At 43.7% G+C, this 22,380-nt stretch overlaps 1 protein-coding gene across 1 annotated transcript in view; it reads left to right on the plus strand.

The window, feature by feature from the left end:
* PTPN2 (protein tyrosine phosphatase non-receptor type 2) overlaps positions 1 to 22,380 on the plus strand; it is a 426,691-nt gene that overhangs the window by 228,313 nt on the left and 175,998 nt on the right. The window contains exons 5-6 of the mRNA XM_053714893.1: positions 11,746 to 11,883; positions 11,973 to 12,182. Of these exons, the coding sequence (XP_053570868.1) occupies positions 11,746 to 11,883; positions 11,973 to 12,182 (348 nt within the window). The remainder of the gene's footprint in view (positions 1 to 11,745; positions 11,884 to 11,972; positions 12,183 to 22,380) is intronic.

A 22,380-nucleotide genomic window follows, 5' to 3' on the forward strand; every position in this document is an offset into this window, starting at 1 on the left:
GTTACCTTCTACAACCCATTTCATGCATTGTCCCTGTCACTACAGCTGCATATTTCTGGTTTGATGAACTGATAAAGGTGCTCGATAGTGATTCTCCTCCTTATGAGGAGATTATGGACAGAATCAATGCTCTCAAATTGGCTAATGCTTTCACTCTAGACGCCACTTTGCAATTGGCTAGGTTAGCGGCTAAGAATTCTGGGTTTGCTATTGTGGCGCGCAGAGCGCTTTGGTTGAAATCTTGGTCGGCTGATGCGTCTTCCAAGAACAAGCTACTAAACATTCCTTTCAAGGGGAAAACGCTGTTTGGTCCCGACTTGAAAGAGATTATCTCTGATATCACTGGGGGTAAGGGCCACGCCCTTCCTCAGGATCGGCCTTTCAAGGCAAAAAATAGACCTAATTTTCGTCCCTTTCGTAAAAACGGACCAGCCCAAAGTGCTACGTCCTCTAAGCAAGAGGGTAATACTTCTCAGGCCAAGCCAGCTTGGAGACCAATGCAAGGCTGGAACAAGGGAAAGCAGGCCAAGAAACCTGCCACTGCTACCAAGACAGCATGAAATATTGGCCCCCGATCCGGGACCGGATCTGGTGGGGGGCAGACTCTCTCTCTTCGCTCAGGCTTGGGCAAGAGATGTTCTGGATCCTTGGGCGCTAGAAATAGTCTCCCAGGGTTATCTTCTGGAATTCAAGGGACTTCCCCCAAGGGGGAGGTTCCACAGGTCTCAGTTGTCTTCAGACCACATAAAAAGACAGGCGTTCTTACATTGTGTAGAAGACCTGTTAAAAATGGGAGTGATTCATCCTGTTCCATTAAGAGAACAAGGGATGGGGTTCTACTCCAATCTGTTCATAGTTCCCAAAAAAGAGGGAACGTTCAGACCAATCTTAGATCTCAAGATCTTAAACAAATTTCTCAAGGTCCCATCGTTCAAGATGGAAACCATTCGAACTATCCTTCCTTCCATCCAGGAAGGTCAATTCATGACCACGGTGGATTTAAAGGATGCGTATCTACATATTCCTATCCACAAGGAACATCATCGGTTCCTAAGGTTTGCATTCCTGGACAAACATTACCAGTTTGTGGCGCTTCCTTTCGGATTAGCCACTGCTCCAAGGATTTTCACAAAGGTACTAGGGTCCCTTCTAGCGGTGCTAAGACCAAGGGGCATTGCAGTAGTACCCTACCTGGACGACATTCTGATTCAAGCGTCGTCCCTTCCTCGAGCAAAGGCTCACACGGACATCGTCCTGGCCTTTCTCAGATCTCACGGCTGGAAAGTGAACATGGAAAAGAGTTCTCTATCCCCGTCAACAAGGGTTCCCTTCTTGGGAACAATTATAGACTCCTCAGAAATGAGGATTTTTCTAACAGAGGCCAGAAAAACAAAACTTCTGGACTCTTGTCGGATACTTCATTCCGTTCCTCTTCCTTCCGTAGCTCAGTGCATGGAAGTGATCGGGTTGATGGTAGCGGCAATGGACATAGTTCCTTTTGCGCGCATTCATCTAAGACCATTACAACTGTGCATGCTCAGTCAGTGGAATGGGGACTATACAGACTTGTCTCCAAAGATACAAGTAAATCAGAGGACCAGAGACTCACTCCGTTGGTGGCTGTCCCTGGACAACCTGTCACAAGGGATGACATTCCGCAGACCAGAGTGGGTCATTGTCACGACCGACGCCAGTCTGATGGGCTGGGGCGCGGTCTGGGGATCCCTGAAAGCTCAGGGTCTTTGGTCTCGGGAAGAATCTCTTCTACCGATAAATATTCTGGAACTGAGAGCGATATTCAATGCTCTCAAGGCTTGGCCTCAGCTAGCGAGGACCAAGTTCATACGGTTTCAATCAGACAACATGACGACTGTTGCGTACATCAACCATCAGGGGGGAACAAGGAGTTCCCTAGCGATGGAAGAAGTGACCAAGATTATTCTATGGGCGGAGTCTCACTCCTGCCACCTGTCTGCTATCCACATCCCGGGAGTGGAAAATTGGGAAGCGGATTTTCTGAGTCGTCAGACATTGCATCCGGGGGAGTGGGAACTCCATCCGGAAATCTTTGCCCAAGTCACTCAGCTGTGGGGCATTCCAGACATGGATCTAATGGCCTCTCGTCAGAACTTCAAAGTTCCCTGTTACGGGTCCAGATCCAGGGATCCCAAGGCGGCTCTAGTGGATGCACTAGTAGCACCTTGGACCTTCAAACTAGCTTATGTGTTCCCGCCGTTTCCTCTCATCCCCAGGCTGGTAGCCAGGATCAATCAGGAGAGGGCGTCGGTGATCTTGATAGCTCCTGCGTGGCCACGCAGGACTTGGTATGCAGATCTGGTGAATATGTCATCGGCTCCACCTTGGAAGCTACCTTTGAGACGAGACCTTCTTGTTCAGGGTCCGTTCGAACATCCGAATCTGGTTTCACTCCAGCTGACTGCCTGGAGATTGAACGCTTGATTTTATCGAAGCGAGGTTTCTCAGATTCTGTTATCGATACTCTTGTTCAGGCCAGAAAGCCTGTAACTAGAAAGATTTACCACAAAATTTGGAAAAAATATATCTGTTGGTGTGAATCTAAAGGATTCCCTTGGGACAAGGTTAAGATTCCTAGGATTCTATCCTTCCTTCAAGAAGGATTGGAAAAAGGATTATCGGCAAGTTCCCTGAAGGGACAGATTTCTGCCTTGTCGGTGTTACTTCACAAAAAGCTGGCAGCTGTGCCAGATGTTCAAGCCTTTGTTCAGGCTCTGGTTAGAATTAAGCCTGTTTACAAACCCTTGACTCCTCCTTGGAGTCTCAATTTAGTTCTTTCAGTTCTTCAGGGGGTTCCGTTTGAACCCTTACATTCCGTTGATATTAAGTTATTATCTTGGAAAGTTTTGTTTTTAGTTGCAATTTCTTCTGCTAGAAGAGTTTCAGAATTATCTGCTCTGCAGTGTTCCCCTCCTTATCTGGTGTTCCATGCAGATAAGGTGGTTTTACGTACTAAACCTGGTTTTCTTCCAAAGGTTGTTTCTAACAAAAACATTAACCAGGAGATTATCGTACCTTCTCTGTGTCCGAAACCAGTTTCAAAGAAGGAACGTTTGTTGCACAATTTGGATGTTGTTCGCGCTCTAAAATTCTATTTAGATGCTACGAAGGATTTTAGACAAACATCTTCCTTGTTTGTTGTTTATTCAGGTAAAAGGAGAGGTCAAAAAGCTACTTCTACCTCTCTCTCTTTTTGGATTAAAAGCATCATCAGATTGGCTTACGAGACTGCCGGACGGCAGCCTCCCGAAAGAATCACAGCTCATTCCACTAGGGCTGTGGCTTCCACATGGGCCTTCAAGAACGAGGCTTCTGTTGATCAGATATGTAGGGCAGCGACTTGGTCTTCACTGCACACTTTTACCAAATTTTACAAGTTTGATACTTTTGCTTCTTCTGAGGCTATTTTTGGGAGAAAGGTTTTGCAAGCCGTGGTGCCTTCCATTTAGGTGACCTGATTTGCTCCCTCCCTTCATCCGTGTCCTAAAGCTTTGGTATTGGTTCCCACAAGTAAGGATGACGCCGTGGACCGGACACACCTATGTTGGAGAAAACAGAATTTATGTTTACCTGATAAATTTCTTTCTCCAACGGTGTGTCCGGTCCACGGCCCGCCCTGGTTTTTTTAATCAGGTCTGATAATTTATTTTCTTTAACTACAGTCACCACGGTACCATATGGTTTCTCTTATGCAAATATTCCTCCTTAACGTCGGTCGAATGACTGGGGTAGGCGGAGCCTAGGAGGGATCATGTGACCAGCTTTGCTGGGCTCTTTGCCATTTCCTGTTGGGGAAGAGAATATCCCACAAGTAAGGATGACGCCGTGGACCGGACACACCGTTGGAGAAAGAAATTTATCAGGTAAACATAAATTCTGTTTTTGGAGAGATTTAGCTTGAGGTAGGGAGAGAACATCCAGGAAGAGATATGAGAAAGACAGTTAGTGACACGGATTAGCAAGGAAGTAGATTTGGGTGTCGTCTGCATACAAATGGTATTTGAAACCATGGGACTTTATTAGGGAACCTAATGGTGACGTGTAGATTGAGAAGAGTAGGAGACCTAGGACAGAGTCTTGCGTACTCTGACAGAAAGTTGGGAAGGGGCAGAGGAAGCCCTAGAGAAGGCTACGGTTTGACAGGTAGGAAGAGAACAACAAGAGGGCTGTGTCACAGATGTCGAAGGATTGGAGGGTTTTGAGCAAAAGAGGGTGGTCAACAGTATCAAATCTGCGGACAGATCAAGGAGGATAAGCAGAGAGAAGTGGCCTTTTGATTTTGCTGTAAGTAGGTCGTTGGTAACCTTAACAATTACTGTCTCTGTTGAGTGATGGGGACGAAATCCAGATTGCAGTGGGTCAAGGAGGGAGTTTAATGTAAGGAAATGGGATAGGCGTGCATATACTAGTTTTTGAAGAAGCTTTGAGGCAAGAGGGAAATACGGTGGTAGTTGGATGGGGAGGTTGGATCAAGGGAAGGTTTTTTTGAGGATAGGTGTGACCAGTGCATGTTTCAGAGATGAGGGAAATATACCGGTGCTGAGGGAGAGGTTGAAAATGGGTGTGATTATAGAGGTAAGGGTAGAAGAGAGAGAGGGGAGTAGCTGTGAGGGGATATGGTCAAGGGGACAGGTAGTGAGGTGAAAGCGCAGTATAAGTGCCGAAACTTATTCCTCAGTAACAGGGGAGAAAGAGCTAAGTTTATGGCTATGGAATAATGTTGAGAGATGATTTAGTTTCTGATGGAGACAATTTTGTTACTGAGCTGTCAGAGAAGTTGTGTTAGGAGGTGGGGGTGGCGGAGAAGAATATTGAAAGTGGAGAACAGACATTTTTGGTTTGAAGAAAGATTAGAGATAAGAGTAGATAAGTAATGTTGCTTATAGAGATTACGAGCAGAATAGTAGGAGTAAAAGATGAATTAGTAATGAATAAAATTAGCTGACCTCCGAGATTTTCTCCAGTGCCTCTCAGCAGTACGGGAACATCTGCGTAGGTACCGTGTCAGAGGAGTATGCCAGGGCTGAGGATGAGTGTGTGATTTCCGAGCTATGGTAAGAGGGGCCAGATTGTCAAGGATGGATGTAAGGGTGGAATTATAGTGGCAGATAGATATGTATGTATATATACAGTGGATATAAAAAGTCTACACACCCCTGTTAAAATGTCGTGTTTCTGTGATGTAAAAAAATGAGACAAAGATAAATCATTTCAGAACTTTTTCCACCTATAATGTGACCTATAAACTGTACAACTCAATTGCAAAACAAACTAAAATCTTTTAGGTGGAGGGAAGTAGAAATAAAAAACTAAAATAATATGGTTGCTTAAGTGTGCACACCCTTAAACTAATACTTTGTTGAAGCACCCTTTGATTTTATTACAGCACTCAGTCTTTTTGGGTATAAGTTTTTCAGCATGGCACATCTTGACTTGGCAAGATTTGCCCACTCTTCTTTGCAAAAACACTCCAAATCTGTCAGATTGTGAGGGCCTCTCTTGTGCACAGCCCACTTAAGATCACCCCACAGATTTTCGATTGGTTTCAGGTCTGAGCTCTGACTGGGCCATTCCAAAACTTTAATCTTCTTCTGGTGAAGCCATTTCTTTGTTGTTTTAGATGTATGCTTTGGGGCGTTGCCATGCTGAAATATGAAGTTCCTCTTCATGTTCAGCTTTCTAGCAGAAACCTGAAGGTTTTGTGCCAATATTGTCTGGTATTTGGAACTGTTCATAATTCCCTCTACCTTGACTAAGGCCCCAGTTCCAGCTGAAGAGAAACAGACCCAAAGCATGCTGCTGCCACCAAAATGCCTCACTGTGGATATGGTGTTCTTTTGGTTGTATGCAGTGTTGTTTTTGCGCCGGACATATCTTTTGGAATTATGGCCAAAAAGTTTAATCTTGGTTTCATCAAACCAGAACACCTATTGCGACATGCTTTTAAGAGACTTCAGATGTGTTTTTTCAAAATTTAGCTGGGTTTGGATGTATATTTTTTTTTTGTTTGTAAGAAAAGGCTTCCGTCTTGCCACTCTACCCCATAGTCCAGACATATAAAGAATATGTGAGATTGTTGTCACATGTACCACACAGCCAGTACTTGCCAGATATTCCTGCAGCTCCTTTAATGTTGCTGTAGGCCTCTTGGTAGCCTCCCAGACCAGTTTTCTTCTCGTCTTTTCATCAATTTTGGAGGGACATCCAGTTCATGGTAATGTCACTGTTGTGCCATATTTTCTCCACTTGATGACTGTCTTCACTGTGTTCCATGGTATATCTAATGCCTTGGAAATTCTTTTGTACCCTTCTCCTGACTGATACCTTTTTGCAATGAGATCCCTCTGATGCGTTGGAAGCTCTCTGCGGATCATGGCTTTTGCTGTGAGATGCGACTAAGAAAATTTCAGGAAAGACCAACTAGAGCAGCTGAACTTTATTTGGGGTTAATCAGAGGCACTTGAAATGATGGCAGGTGTATGCTGACTCCTATTTAACATGATTTTGAAAGTGATTGCTTAATTCTGAACACAGCTACATCCCAGTTATATGTGCAACCACATTATTTTAGTTTTTTTGTTTTTGTTTTCTTCCCTCCACCTAAAAGATTTGTTTGTTTTTCAATTGAGTTGTACAGCTTATAGGTCACATTAAAGGTGGAAAAAGTTCTGAAATTATTTATCTTTGTCTCATTTTTTTACATCACAGAAATATGACATTTTAACTGGGGTGTGTAGACGTTTTATTTCCACTGTGTGTGTGTGTGTGTGTGTATATATATATATATATATATATATATATATATATATATATATATATATATATATATGTGTGTGAATATATATATATATATATGTGTGTGTATATGTGTGTGTGTATGTGTATATATATATATATATATATATATATGCATACATACATACATACATATACAGTGGATATAGAAAGTCTACACACCCCTGTTAAAATGTCAGGTTTCTGTGATGTAGAAAAATAAGTGTGCACACCATCTTATAACTGGGGATGTAGCTGTGTTTAGAAATGAGCAATCACATCCAAATTGTGTTAAATAGGAGTCAGTACGCACCTGCCGTCATGTAAAATGCGTCTGATTAACCCCAAATAAATTTCAGCTGTTCTAGTAGGTCTTTCCTGACATTTTCTTAGTCGCAACCTACAGCAAAAGCCATGGTTCGCAGAGAGCTTCCAAAGCATCAGAGGGATTTCATTGTCAAAAGGTATCAGTCTGGAGAATGGTACAAAAGAATTTACAAGGCATTAGATATACCATGGAACACAGTGAAGACAGTCATCAAGTGGAGAAAATATGACGCAACAGTGACATTACCAAGAACTGGATGTCCCTCCAAAATTGATGAGAAGAAAACTGGTCTGGGAGGCTGCCAAGAGGTCTACAGCACCATTAAAGGAGCTGCAGGAATACCTGGCAAGTACTGGCTGTGTGGTTCATGTGACAACAATCGCCCGTATTCTTCATATGTCTGGGCTATGGGCTAGAGTGGCAAGACGGAAGCCTTTGCTTACGAAAAAAAACATCCAAGCCCAGCTAAATTTTACAAAAACACATCTGAAGTCTCCCAAAAGCATATCGCAAAAGGTGTTCTGGTTTGAACCAAAATTAAACTTTTTTGCCATAATTCCAAAAGATATGTTTGGCGCAAAAACAACACTGCATATAACCAAAAGAACACCATACCCACAGTGAAGCATTTTGGTGGCAGCATCATGCTTTGGGTCTGTTTTTCTTCAGCTGGAACTAGGGCATTAGTCAAGGTAGAGGGAATTATGAACAGTTCCAAATACCAGACAGTATTGTCACAAAACCTTCAGGCTTCTGCTAGAAAGCTGAACATGAAGAGGAACGTCATCTTTCAGCATGAAAACACCCCAAAGCATACATCTAAATCGACAAAGGAATGGCTTCACCAGAAGAAGATTAAAGTTTTGGAATGGCCCAGTCAAAGCCCAGATCTGAATCCAATCGAAAATCTGTGGGGTGATCTTAAGTGGGCTGTGCACAAGAGATGCCCTCACAATCTGACAGATTTGGAGTGTTTTTGCAAAGAAGAGTGGGCAAATCTTGCCAAGTCAAGATGTGCCATGCTGAAAAACTCATACCCAAAAAGACAGAGGCCTAGATTTAGAGTTTGGCGTTAGCCGTCAAAAGCAGCGTTAAGGGGTCCTAACGCTGCTTTTTACCGCCCGCTGGTATTTAGAGTCAGCCAGGAAAGCGTCTACCACTCACTTTCTTTCCGCGACTCCAGGCTACCCTTACGTCAATTGCGTATCCTATCTTTTCAATGGGATTTGCCTAACGCTGGTATTTTGACAAGACTCCTACCGCCAAAAAAAGTCTGTGGTTAAGAGCTTTATTGGCTAACGCCGGAACATAAAGCTCCTAACTACTGTGCTACAAAGTACACTAACACCCATAAACTACCTATGTACCCCTAAAACGAACCCCCCCCCCCCCCACATCGCAAACCCTATAATAATTTTTTTTTAACCCCTAATCTGCCAACCGGACACCGCCGCCACCTACATTATAGCTATGACCCCCTAATCTGATGCCCCTAACATCGCCGACACCTATATTATATTTATTAACCCCTAATCTGCCCCCTTCAACGTCGCCGCTACCTAACTACACTTATTAACCCCTAATCTGCCAACCAGACCTCGCCGCCACTATAATAAATGTATTAACCCCTAAACCGCCGCACTCCCGCCTCGCAAACACTATAATAAATTGTATTACCCCTAATCTGGCCTCCCTAACATCGCCGCCACCTACCTACAATTATCAACCCCTTATCTCCCGCCCGCAACGTCGCCGCTACTATAATAAAGTTATTAACCCCTAAACCTAGGTCTAACCCTAACACCCCCCTAACATAAATATAATTTAAATAAAACGAAATAATATTGCTATAATTAAATAAATTAATCCTATTTAAAACTAAATACTTACCTAGAAAGTAAACCCTAATATAGCTACAATATAATTAATAATTACATTGTAGCTATTATAGGATTTATATTTAGTTTACAGGCAACTTTGTATTTATTTTAACTAGGTACAATAGCTATTAAATATTAACTATTTAATAGCTACCTAGTTAAAATAAGTACAAAATTACCTGTAAAATAAATCCTAACCTAAGTTACAAATACACCTAACACTACACTATCATTAAATTAATTAAATAAATTACCTACAATTAGCTAAACTAAAATACAATTAAACTATATTACAAAAAAAAAAAAACACTAAATTACAGAAAATAAAAAAAATTACAAGAAGTTTAAACTAATTACACCTAATCTAAGCCCCCTAATAAAATAAAAAAGCCCCCAAAAATAATAAAATGCCCTACCCTATTCTAAATTACAAAAGTAATCAGCTCTTTTACCAGCCCTTAAAAGGACTTTTTGCGGGGCATTGCCCCAAAGTAATCAGCTCTTTTACCTGTAAAAAAAAATACAACCCCCCAACATTAAAACCCACCACCCACATACCCCTACTCTAACCCACCCAAACCCCCCTTAAAAAAAAACTAACGCTAACCCCCTGAAGATCTCCCTACCTTGAGTCGTCTTCACCCAACCGGGCCAAAATCCTCATCCAAGGTGCGCAGAGGAGGTCCTTCATCCGGTAGAAGTTTTCATCCAGGCAGCGTCTTCAATCTTCATCCGTGCGGAGCGGAGCCATCTTCCAAGGAGCCGACCCGGAGCCATCCTCTTCATCCGGAGTCTTCTAACACAATAACGGTACCTGTAAGTGACGTCATCCAAGATGGCGTCCCTTCAATTCCGATTGGCTGATGGGATTCTATCAGCCAATCGGAATTAAGGTAGGAAAAATCTGATCTGAGCCAATCGTATTGAGCTCGCAATCTATTGGCTGATTGGAACAGCCAATACGAGCCCCATTGTTTCCTATGGGGAAACACTTTCTAAGTCTACACCTAACACCCTAACATGAACCCAGAGTCTAAACACCCCTAATCTGCCTTCCCCGCTATCGCTGACACCTGCATTACACTATTAACCCCTAATCTGCCGCTCCGGACACCGCCGCCACCTACATTATAGGTATGAACCCCTAATCTATTGCCCCTAACATCGCCGACACCTATATTATATTTATTAACCCCTAATCTGCCTCCCCCCCACGTCGCTGCCACCTACCTACACTTATTAACCCCTAATCTGCCGACCGGACCTCGCCGCCACTATAATAAATGTATTAACCCCTAAACCGCTGCACTCCCGCCTCACAAACACTATAATAAATTGTCTTGAAATATCCAGCCCTGACGTAACTTCAACTTTGTGACTACTTCCTCATCATTATTGTCAAGTATCTGCTGATATTGAGTGGAATCCATGCGACCCTCAACTTTAAAAAGATTCCCAGTATCTGCAATGGCCACACAGCCCCAGAGTATGATGGAACCTCCACCAAATTTTACTGTGGCTAGCAAGTGTTTGTCTTGGAACGCTGTGTTCTTTTGCCGCCATGCATAACGTCCCTTGTTATGACCAAATAACTCAATCTTTGTTTCATCAGTCCACAGCACCTTCTACCAAAATGAAGCTGGCTTGTCCAAATGTGCATTTGCATACCTCAAGGCTTCTTCCGCATTACTCTCCCATACAGCTTCTCCTTGTGCAAAGTGCGCTGAATTGTTGAACGATGCACAGTGACACCATCTGCAGCAAGTTGATGTTGTAGGTCTTTGGAGGTGGTCTGTTCGCTGTTTTTGACCATTCTCACCATCCTTTGCCTTTCCGATATTTTACTTCTGGCCTTAACAAGAACTGTGCCTGTGGTCTTCCATTTCCTCACTATGTTCTTCACAGTGGACACTGACAGCTTAAATCTCTGCGATAGCCTTTTGTGGCCTTCCCCTAAACCATAATGTTGAACAATCTTTTTCAGATCATTTGAGAGTTGTTTTGAGGCCCCCATGTTGCCACTCTTCAGAGAAGAGTCAAAGAGAACAACAACTTGCAATTGGCCACCTTAAATACCTTTTCTCATGATTGGATGCACCTGTCTCTAAAGTGCAAGGCTTAATTTGCTCACCAAACCAATTGTGTGTTCCAATTAATCAGTGCTAGGTAGTTACAGGTATTCAAATCCTCAAAATGACAAGGGTGCCCAAATTTATGCACCTGTCTAATTTCGTTTTGATGCATATTGCACATTTTCTGTTAATCCAATAAACCTCATTTCACTACTTAAATATTTCTGTGTCCTTCAGTTATTTGATAGATCAAAATCAAATTGCTGATCCAAACACCAATTTTTTTTTTTAAATGAAAATCATGGAAATAGTCAGGGGTGCCTACACTTTTGCATACGACTGTATGTATGTGTAAAAACATTTGCACATTGTTTGCGTTATCTTTTTAATTATAAAGTTCTTATTCCTTTTCAAATATTTTTCATTATGCTTTTTAAGCCTTCCATACACTTCAGATCAAACCTTGTTTTTTTTATACTTTGTCAATTATTGGCCGATGCTCAGAATATTGTTCGTAATAAATTAAAAGTAATTCATAGCAATCTTGTAAAACTGGCATTCTTTTTTTTAAATGCTTGCGATATATGCATGTGTACTTGACATATTTACAAAATATTATTTTGTGCATTTATATTATGTTTTCCTCTTAATGTAGGTGAAATGTGCTCAGTACTGGCCTACCCCAGAGGAAGAGATACGACTTTTTAAGGAAACTGGGTTGTGTGTGAAGTTATTGTCTGAAGAAATTAAGTCTTACTACACTGTTCGATTGTTACAAGTACAGAATATAAATGTAGGTAGATTTTGTTCTTATTCAATAAACTGCAGTGCCTTTTTTATAGAAAAGGTTATCTTAAAATCATGACCTTTTTTTGTTAACAGACAGCTGAAACAAGAGAGATTCAACATTTCCATTATACCACATGGCCTGATTTTGGAGTTCCAGATTCCCCAGCTTCATTCCTAAACTTTTTGTTTAAAGTACGTGATTCTGGCTCATTGGATGCTGGGTATGGACCTGTTGTCATACATTGTAGTGCAGGCATTGGACGCTCTGGGACATTTTCATTGGTTGACACCTGTCTTGTACTGGTAAGTTTATAATTTTTACAATTATTAGGTATATGCTAACAAATTGGATTTTCTTCTGCATTTTGTTTAATTTCTGATTCCTCTTTTAATTGGTATTGTATCTATTATGGGGGAGTGAGACAGTTCTCTTTTAATTCTAGTTATTTTAGCAGTAGTTTCCCTCTTCTTTAATGTTTAGCAGCCAATAATTGTGCAGTCTGACCATAAACCATTGTAAGAGATAGTAAGCGAGCCAAACAGAAAAAAATGTAGTTCCATATTTTGAAAACAATGAAAATTATGGCGATAATATACAAATTATTTTACCTTGTTGGTGTTTCTCTTGGTATCTTTTGTTGAAGGAGCATTAGTGCACCTTTTGAGAGCTAGCTGAACACACAATGTTGGCCAATGATGAGACAAATGTGTGTAGCCACCATTTACTAGCTATCTCCAAGTAATGCTTTGCTGCTGCTGAGGACACAAACACTCTATTATATTTAAAAAAAAAACAAAAAAAACCAAAGGATATCTGGAAAACAAAGTCGATGTTATAATTTGGTTAAATTTAAAAGTGTGACTGGAGTTTTAAGTAGTCCTGTCAGCCTCTCAGTGAGAGCATGGGTGAAAGTTCGAGGCAGGGAGAGTCTTTCTGCAAAACCATCCCGACTCATATTAACAGCTCCATAAGCAATCAGCGTTGACGAGTTTCGCTGCCTGCTTTCTGCTCTCAAGTCCATGTCAGGAGTGACGCTACTAACCTGTCACACTTGAAAGGCCGTGTTCCTGTTTCACAGCGTAGATTCTGGTAAGATTGTTTCATTATATACATATAACATAAGAAGACAGGGTCACAGTGTGTCTCCATTTATCTTTATAGAATCAAGGGTTAATACCCCAGGAATGGAGGTTATTGAACAGGGGGGGATTTGTGCACAATGTTATCTACTGTTTATTGTGTTTATGCTGCGACATGTGTGAGATGAGGCTCTGTCAATGTGCGAACAGTTAGGTTTTTTGAGATGTCGGCGCAGGATTGGTTTGTGCAAGGCACTCCATGTGACTGGGTGCGGCATCTTCAACTTCCTCTTTCTTGACCGGTGGTTGCACGAGACGAAGCGTTTTCTCTGTTGTCTGGGTCATAGGAGGTGGGGAGTGCCCCGGGCCATTGGATATAAAGGTGCCATTTAGTTTATATCTAGTCCGTAATAATAAAGGCGCAAGCTATGGAGGACTCTATGTTAAAGGCTACTCCCTCTTTAATTAAATCTAACAACTGTGTATATTGTGAGGAGATCCTGGTTGATCCGACTGCTCAACTCTGTTCCACATGCTTTGATAAGATTTCAATATCTAAAAAGAACAAGATATTTAGTACAACTGAGCCGTCCACCTCTGAGGGTTCTCTGTCCTGTGAGGTGCGTTCCCTACATTAATCTCCAATTGCACATGCAGTTCCCCTGGCCGATCCTAATCCTCCCGCGGGAGCAGCCCTTTGGCCGTCAGATTTTGCTGAGCAGTTAGACAACGGTGTCTACGCCCTGCTAAGCGAAAGGTGAATCATAGCTATCCGTCCCAGAGGTCATCGACTCTGCTAGATGTCTCTGACAGATTATCCGCTGATGAAGACGACTCAGACTCTTCGGAGGACACTCCTTCTGGGTCGGAATCATCGATATCTAGATGGGGCATTTGCGCTTTCTGCTAAAGTAAGTGCTAGCTACATTAGAGGTTCCAGAGCCGAAATTGCTGGAGGAATCTTCGATCCCTAAACTAGATAGGGTTTACAAGGACAGGGTAGTCCCACAGACGTTCCCATTAAGATGGCTAATATTATTAAGAATAAATGGGAGAAATTTGGCTCGTCATTTTTCCCCTCTTCTTCTTTTAAAAAGCTGTTCCCCATTCCGGACTCGCAGCTCGAGCTGTGGGGGGCCATTCCTATGGTGGATGGTGCTATTTCCACTCTCGCTAAGCACACGACTATCCCGCTTGAGGATAGCTTTTCATTCAAGGAGCCCATGGACAATTGGAGTCCATGTTAAGAAAGATGTTTCAACTCACAGGGTTCGTTTTTCAACCAGCAGTGGCAGTCGCTGCAGTGGCTGGAGCTGCTACCTATTGGTATGATGCTCTGTCAGCTATAGTCGAGGTGGAGACTCCCCTCGAGGAGATACAGGAACGAATTAAGGCCTTAAGGGTAGCTCATTCATTTGTGATGCAAACATGCAGATCATTTGCCTGAATGCCAAGACTTCAGGTTTTTCTGTTCTGGCCCGTAGGGCTCTGTGGTTAATGTTGTGGTCTGCAGACATGGCTTCCAAGTCTAGATTACTCTCTCTCCAGTTTCAGGGAAAGGTTCTCTTTGGTCCTAGTTTGAACTCTATTATATCCACGGTCACGGGGCGCAAGGGTGCTTTACTACCACAGGATAAGGAAAATAAGCCTAAGGGTTCTACTTTTCGTCCCTTTCGTTCAGACAAGTCTCAGTGCCAGCAGCCTGCCGTGAAAACCGAGCAGTCCAAGGGATCTTGGAAACCAGCTCACTCTTGGAACAAGACCAAGCAGAGTTAGAAGCCTGCTGAAATAAAATCATCATGAAGGGGCGGCCCCCAATCTGTCTCTGGATTGCGTAGGGGGCAGACTATCTCTTTTTACGGAGGCCTGGATAAGAGACATTCAGGACACTTGGGTTCTGGAGGTCATAGCCCAGGGCTACAGGATAGGATTCAAGACTCATCTGCCCAGAGGCAGATTCCTCCTGTCAAATATATCTTCAATACCAGAGAAGAGAGACGCCTTCCTAGGTTGTGTAAGGGATCTCTCCTCTTTCTGAGTTATCGCCCCAGTCCCTCTAGCAGAAAGCGGTCTGGGGTGATATTCAAACCTTTTTGTGGTTCCAGAGAAGGAGGGCACGTTTTGCCCAATTCTGGACATAAAGTGTCTAAACATGTTTCTGTCCTTCTCATCTTTTAAAATGTAGACAATCAGATCGATTCTGCCCCTAGTTCAAGAGGAACACTTTATGACGACAATAGACCTGAAGGATGCTTACCTTCACGTACCAATCCACAAGGACCATTTAAAGTTCCTAAGATTCGCATTTCTGGACCAACACTAGTAGTTTCTGGCCCTACCATTCGGTCTGGCGACTGCCCCAAGAGTCTTTAAGAAGGTTCTGGGAGCGCTGCTCACAGTGGCGAGAGCCAGAGGAGGTATTGCAGTGGCTTCTTATCTGGACGATATTCTGGTCCAGGCTCCGTCCTGTAGTCTCGTGGAGGATCACTTGAGGCTCGTTTTCTTCGATAACATGGATGGAAGATAAATGAAGGAAAGAGTTCTCTGGTCCCCAGCAACAGGGTGGATTTTCTGGCTAAGATAATAGATTCCATATCCATGAAGATATTTTTGACAGATCAGAGACGTTCCAAGATTGAGTCCAACTGTCTTGCCCTTCAGATCTCCTCAAGGACATCTATGGCCAGGTGTATGGAGGTGATTGGGCTCATGGTATCCAGCATAGATGTCATTCATTTTACCAGGTTCCATCTCAGACCTCTTCAGTTATGCATGTTGAGACAGTGGAACGGCGATCACTCAGATCTATCCCAACAGATATCTCTTGACATACGAACGAGGGAATCCCTCTCTTGGTGGACCTAGACAACTGTCCCAGGGGACATCCTTCCTGAGACCATCCTGGGAGATTGTGACCACGGATGTAAGTCTATCAGGATAGGGAGCTGTTTAGGGTGCCAGAAAGGCACAGGGCAGGAGGACTTGAGAGAAGTTGTCTACCGATTAAATATTCTGGAACTCCGGGCGATATTCAACACTCTTAGGGCTTGGCCCCCCCTGGGATCTTCCCGATTCATCATGTTCCAGTCGGACAACATTACCTCGGTTTCTTACATAAACCTTCAGGGGGGAACGAGAAGCTCCCTAGCCATGAGGAAGGTATCTCGGATTCTGGAATGGGAAGAAAACCACAAATGTTCGCTCTCAGCGATCCACAATCCGGGTGTGGACTACTGGGAAGCGGATTTTCTCAGCAGATAATTGTTTCATCCGGGAGAATGGTCTCTCCATCCCGAGGTGTTCTCAGAGATCTGCATCAGATGGGGGACGCTGGAGATAGACCCCATGGCGTCCAGGCTCAACTTCAAGCTACCCAGATACAGGTCACGGTCCAGGGTTTCCACCGTTGCCACTTCTACCTTGTGTAGTGGCCCGCATCAAGCAGGAGCAAGCTTTGGCTATTCTGATCGCTCCGACGTGGCCACGGAGGACTTGGTTTACAGGTCTGGTGGGGATGTCATCATCTCCTCCATGGAGATTACCCTGTTGCAGAGATTTGCTGGTTCAGGGTCCATTTCTACACCAAAATCTCGATTCTCTGAGACTGACTGCATGGAGATTGAATGCCTAGTCTTGGCCAAGAGAGGATTCTTGGAGAGAGTGATTGATACCCTCATTCAGGCTAGGAAGCCGTTCACTCGGCACATCTATCAAAAGGTGTGGAGGACCTACTTGTCCTGGTGTGAGGAATGTGGATATCCCTGGCACAAGGTTAGGGTACTCAGGATTCTGGCCTTTCTCCAGGATGGTCTAGATAAGGTTCTTGCGGCCAATTTTTTAAAGGGTCAAATTTCGGCCTTATATGTACTGTTGCACAAGAAACTAGCGGAGCTTCCTGATATTCAGTCCTTTGTTCAAGCTCTATATAGGATTAGACCTGTCTTTCGAAATTCTGCTACTCCTTGGAGCTTGAAGTTGGTTCTTAAGATTTTGCAGAGGGCTACATTTGAGCCTGTGCATGCGCTTGACATTAAATTTCTTTCCTGGAAGGTCCTATTCCTACTGGCTATTGCATCGGCTTGCAGAGTCTCTGAATTAGCGGCCTTGCAATGTGAGCCTCCTTACCTGTTTTTTTCACGCTGATAAGGCTGTTCTTTGCACTGGATTGAGTTTTCTTCCCAAGGTTGTGGCTAATCGTAACATCAATCAGGAAAAATAGTAGTTCCTAACCTTTCTTCATCAAAGGAAAGGTTGTTTCATACTTTGGACGTGGTTCGGGCCTTGAAGTTTTATCTTCGGGCCGCAAAGGAATTCATACAGACTTTGTCTTTAATTGTTGTGTATTCAGGGAAGCGCAGGGGGCAGAGGGCCTCTTCCACTTCACTGTCTTTTTGGTTGAGGAGCATTATCCGTCTGGCCTATGAGACAGTGGGATATAAGTCGCCTCAGAGGATTACGGCTCACTCAACTAGGGCTGTGGCCTCTTCTTGGGCCTTTAAGAACAAGGCTTTTATGGAGCAGATTTGTAATACGACGACTTGGTCTTCCTTACATACTTTTTGCAAAATGTGACAAATTTTATGTTTTTGCTTCGATGGAAGCAGCTTTTGAGAGAACAGGCTGTGGTGCCCTCAGTTTAGGGTCCGCCTTCTTTTTACCCTCCCATTTTTTTAATTCAGTGTCCTCTAGAGCAGTGGTTCTCAACTCAGGTGACCTCAAAGCCCCGTAAATTTTAGCCGGACATGTCCAGGGCCCAGATATTTATATTTTTATTCATACATATACATTGATCTGCTGCTTTATTCCCAGGGCACGTGCACATGTGTAATGGCACTCTGACAGGCCTGCCCTGTATTCCTTATGTGTGGCCCTTTCAGAGTGCGCAGTGGGGGCATGTAAGGTCATGGCCCACCAACAGGGCTGTCACGGTCCGGTACTGGGCCACGGACCAGCTGTTGAGAAACACAGCTCTAGAACTTGGGTATTTGTTCCCACAATTAATGAATGAAGCAGTGGACTCTCCTCCCATTAAGATGGAAAACATAAATTATGCTTACCTGATAATATCATTTCCATCTACTACTCCCGCCTTTTTCTCCGGTGGGCGGACCTAAATTTAATTTCTCTTGTAAGGTGTATCCAGTCCACGGGTTCATCCATTACTTGTGGGATATTCTCCTTCCCAACAGGAAGCTGCAAGAGGACACCCACAGCAGAGCTGTCTATATAGCTCCTCCCCTAACTGCCACCCCCAGTCATTCTCTTGCAGCTCTCGACAAGATAGGAAGTATCAAGAGATATGTGGTGACTTAGTGTAGTTTTACCTTCAATCAAAAGTTTGTTATTTTTAAACAGTACCGGCGTTGTACTGTTTTACTATCAGGCATAACTGAAGAGTATGGGAAAGACTTCAGTTGGGGGAACGGTTTAAAGTTTACCTGCTTTGAGGTATGTTCAGTATATTTATTTCTAGAGAGATGATAAGATCTAGAAAATGCTGACAGAGCCTTGTATAATTGAGGTAAGCCTGATGCAGTGATTTAACAATGACTGGGATCATGCTTACAAAAAAGGGTAATATTCATGTTAATACTCATATTTCTTAGTGACAAAACGTTTACATGTTATATAGAAAGAACGTTTTTTCTCTGAGGGTGATAAATCGTTTTTTTGGGGCCTAGTTTCCACATGGCTAGTCAGATTCTCCTAGGAGTATTTTCTTAAGGCCCTCTGACATCGAGTGCATGGTGGGAGGGGCCTATTTCCGCGCTCTAGATGCGCAGTTCATATTCAGACTGAGACATCCAGCTTCCCTAAACGAGTCCTCTGGCATCTGAGGACCACTATAGAGGGCTTATTTCTTTCCTAAATCGTATTTGAGGGCAGGTAGGAGCCACAGCAGAGCTGTGGCAAGGTGTTTAACTGTTTATTAACGTTTTTTAACGTTTTTCAAATCCGGTTTGGGGCCTAAAGGGTCAATCATCCATTTGCAAGTGGGTGCAATGCTGCTTTAGTCCCTTATACACACTGTAAAAATTTCGAAGAGTTTACTACTTTTTAACACTGTTTTGCAGTTTATGTGATAGTTTTTTTTCTCTTAAAGGCACAGTACCGTTTTTATTTAATTGCTGTTTCACATTTATTAAAGTGTTTTCCAAGCTTGCTGGTCTCATTACTAGTCTGTTAAACATGTCTGACATAGAGGAAACTCCTTGTTCAATATGTTTAGAAGCCATTGTGGAACCCCCTCTTAAAATGTGTACCAAATGTACTAAAATTTCTATAAATTATAAAGACCATATTATGGCATTTAAAGATTTATCACCAGAGGTTTCTCAGACTGACAAAAGGGAGGTTATGCCATCTAGCTCTCCCCACGTGTCAGAACCTATAACTCCCGCTCAAGTGACGCCAAGTACATCTAGCGCATCCAATGCGTTTACCTTACAAGACATGGCGGCAGTTATGACTAATACCCTCACAGAGGTATTGTCCAAACTGCCAGGGTTACAAGGAAAGCGAGACAGCTCTGGGGCTAGAACAAATACAGAGCTTTCTGACGCTTTAGTAGCTATGTCCGATATACCCTCACAATGCTCCGAAGCCGTGGCAAGGGAGTTGCTATCTGAGGGTGAGATTTCAGATTCAGGGAGGTTTTAGCGACTCTGGATGACTGTGACCCCATTGTAGTTCCAGAGAAATTGTGTAAAATGGACAAATACTTTGCAGTGCCTGTTTACACTGATGTTTTTCCAGTCCCTAAGAGGTTTTCGGAAATTATTACTAAGGAATGGGATAGACCAGGTGTTCCGTTCTCTCCCCCTCCTGCTTTTAAAAAGATGTTTCCCATAGATGTCGCTATACGGGACTCTTGGCAGACAGTCCCTAAGGTGGAGGGTGCTGTTTCTACCCTAGCTAAGCGTACAACTATCCCCGTCGAGGACAGTTGTGCTTTCTTAGATCCTATGGATAAAAAAATTGGAGGGTCTCCTTAAGAAAATTTTTATCCATCAAGTTTTATTCTCCAGCCTCTTGCATGCATTGCCCCAGTTACTGCTGCAGCGGCTTTTTGGTTCGAGTTTCTTGAGGAGGCTCTACAGGTGGAGACCCCGTTAGATGATATTTTAGACGGGATTAAAGCTCTCAAGTTAGCTAATTCCTTTATTTCTGACGCCGTTTTTCATCTAACCAAACTAACGGCTAAGAATTCAGGTTTTGCCATTCTGAAGCGCAGGGTGCTATGGCTTAATTCCTGGTCAGCAGACGTTACTTTAAAGTCTAAGCTTCTTAACATCCCCTTCAAAGGACAGACCCTATTCGGGCCGGGCCGGAAGGAGATCATTTCTGATATTACTGGAGGAAAAGGTCACGCCCTTCCTCAGGATAGGTCCAATAAATTAAGGACCAAACAGAATAATTTTCATTCATTTCGAAACTTCAAGAGTGGCGCAGCTTCTGCTTCCTCTAATGCAGAACAAGAGGGAAATTTCGCCCAGTCCAAACCAGTCTGGAGACCGAACAAGGCTTGGAACAAGGGGAAGCAGGCCAAGAAACCTGCTGCCGCCTCTAAGACAGCATGAAGCAGTAGCCCCCGATCCGGGACCGGATCTAGTAGGGGGCAGACTTTCTCTCTTCGCCCAGGCTTGGGCAAGAGACGTCCAGGATCCCTGGAGATTGTTTCCCAGGGATATCTTCTGGACTTCAAAGCTTCATCTCCAAAGGGGAGATTTCATCTCTCACAATTATCTGTAAACCAGATAAAGAGAGAGGCATTCTTACGTTGTGTTCAAGACCTACTAATTATGGGAGTGATCCACCCAGTTCCAAGGGAGGAACAGGGGCTGGTTTTCTATTCAAATCTGTTTATAGTTCCCAAAAAAGAGGGAACTTTCAGACCAATCTTGAATCTCAAGATCCTAAACAAATTTCTCAGAGTCCCATCCTTCAAGATGGAGACTATCCGAACCATCCTCCCTATGATCCAGGAGGGTCAATATATGACTACCGTGGACTTAAAGGATGCTTATCTCCACATTCCAATTCACAGAGATCATCATCAGTTCCTCCGGTTCGCCTTCTTAGACAGGCATTACCAGTTTGTGGCTCTTCCCTTCGGGTTAGCCACGGCACCAAGAATCTTTACAAAGGTTCTAGGGTCCCTACTGGCGGTTCTAAGGCCACGGGGCATAGCGGTGGCTCCTTACCTAGACGACATTCTGATACAGGCGTCTACTTTTCAAATAGCCAAGTCCCATACGGACATTGTTCTGGCCTTTCTGAGGTCTCACGAGTGGAAGGTGAACGAAGAAAAGAGTTCTCTCTCCCCTCTCACAAGAGTTTCCTTCCTAGAAACACTGATAGATTCAGTAGAAATGAAAATTTTTCTGACAGAGGTCAGGTTATCAAAGCTTCTAACTTCCTGCCGTGCTCTTCATTCCACTTCTCGGCCGTCAGTGGCTCAGTGTATGGAAGTAATCGGCCTAATGGTAGCGGCAATGGACATAGTTCCGTTTGCCCGCCTACATCTCAGACCACTGCAACTTTGCATGCTCAATCAGTGGAATGGGGATTACACAGATTTGTCCCCTCTGCTAAATCTGGATCAAGAGACAAGGGATTCTCTTCTCTGGTGGTTATCTCGGGTCCATCTGTCCAGGGGAATGAGTTTCCGCAGGCCAGAGTGGTCTATAGTGACGACAGATGCCAGCCTTCTGGGCTGGGGCGCAGTCTGGAACTCCCTGAAGGCTCAGGGTTCGTGGACTCAGGAGGAAGCCCTCCTTCCGATAAACATTCTGGAACTGAGAGCGATATTCAATGCTCTTCAGGCTTGGGCTCAACTAACTGCGGTCAGGTTCATCAGATTTCAGTCAGACAATATCACGATTGTAGCCTATATCAACCATCGGGGGAACAAGAAGCCTCCTGGCAATGTTAGAGGTTTCAAAGATAATTCTATGGGCAGAGGTTCACTCTTGCCATCTCTCAGCTATCCATATCCCAGGAGTAGAGAACTGGGAGGCGGATTTGCTAAGTCGGCAGACTTTTCACCCGGGGGAGTGGGAGTTCCATCCGGAGGTATTTGCCCAGCTGATTCAACTGTGGGGCAAACCAGAACTGGATCTGATGGCGTCTCGTCAGAACGCCAAGCTTCCTTGTTACGGGTCAAGGTCAAGGGATCCCCAGTCAGCGCTGATAGATGCTCTAGCAGTGCCCTGGTCCTTCAGCCTGGCTTATGTGTTCCCACCATTTCCTCTCCTCCCTCGTCTGATTGCCAAGATCAAGCAGGAGAGAGCTTCTGTGATTTTGATAGCACCTGCGTGGCCACACAGGACTTGGTATGCAGATCTGGTGGACATGTCATCCTTTCCACCATGGACTCTGCCGCTGAGGCAGGACCTTCTACTCCAAGGTCCATTCAAAC

This window comes from Bombina bombina, chromosome 5, assembly GCF_027579735.1.
Source record: "Bombina bombina isolate aBomBom1 chromosome 5, aBomBom1.pri, whole genome shotgun sequence".
Lineage (NCBI taxonomy): Eukaryota > Metazoa > Chordata > Amphibia > Anura > Bombinatoridae > Bombina > Bombina bombina.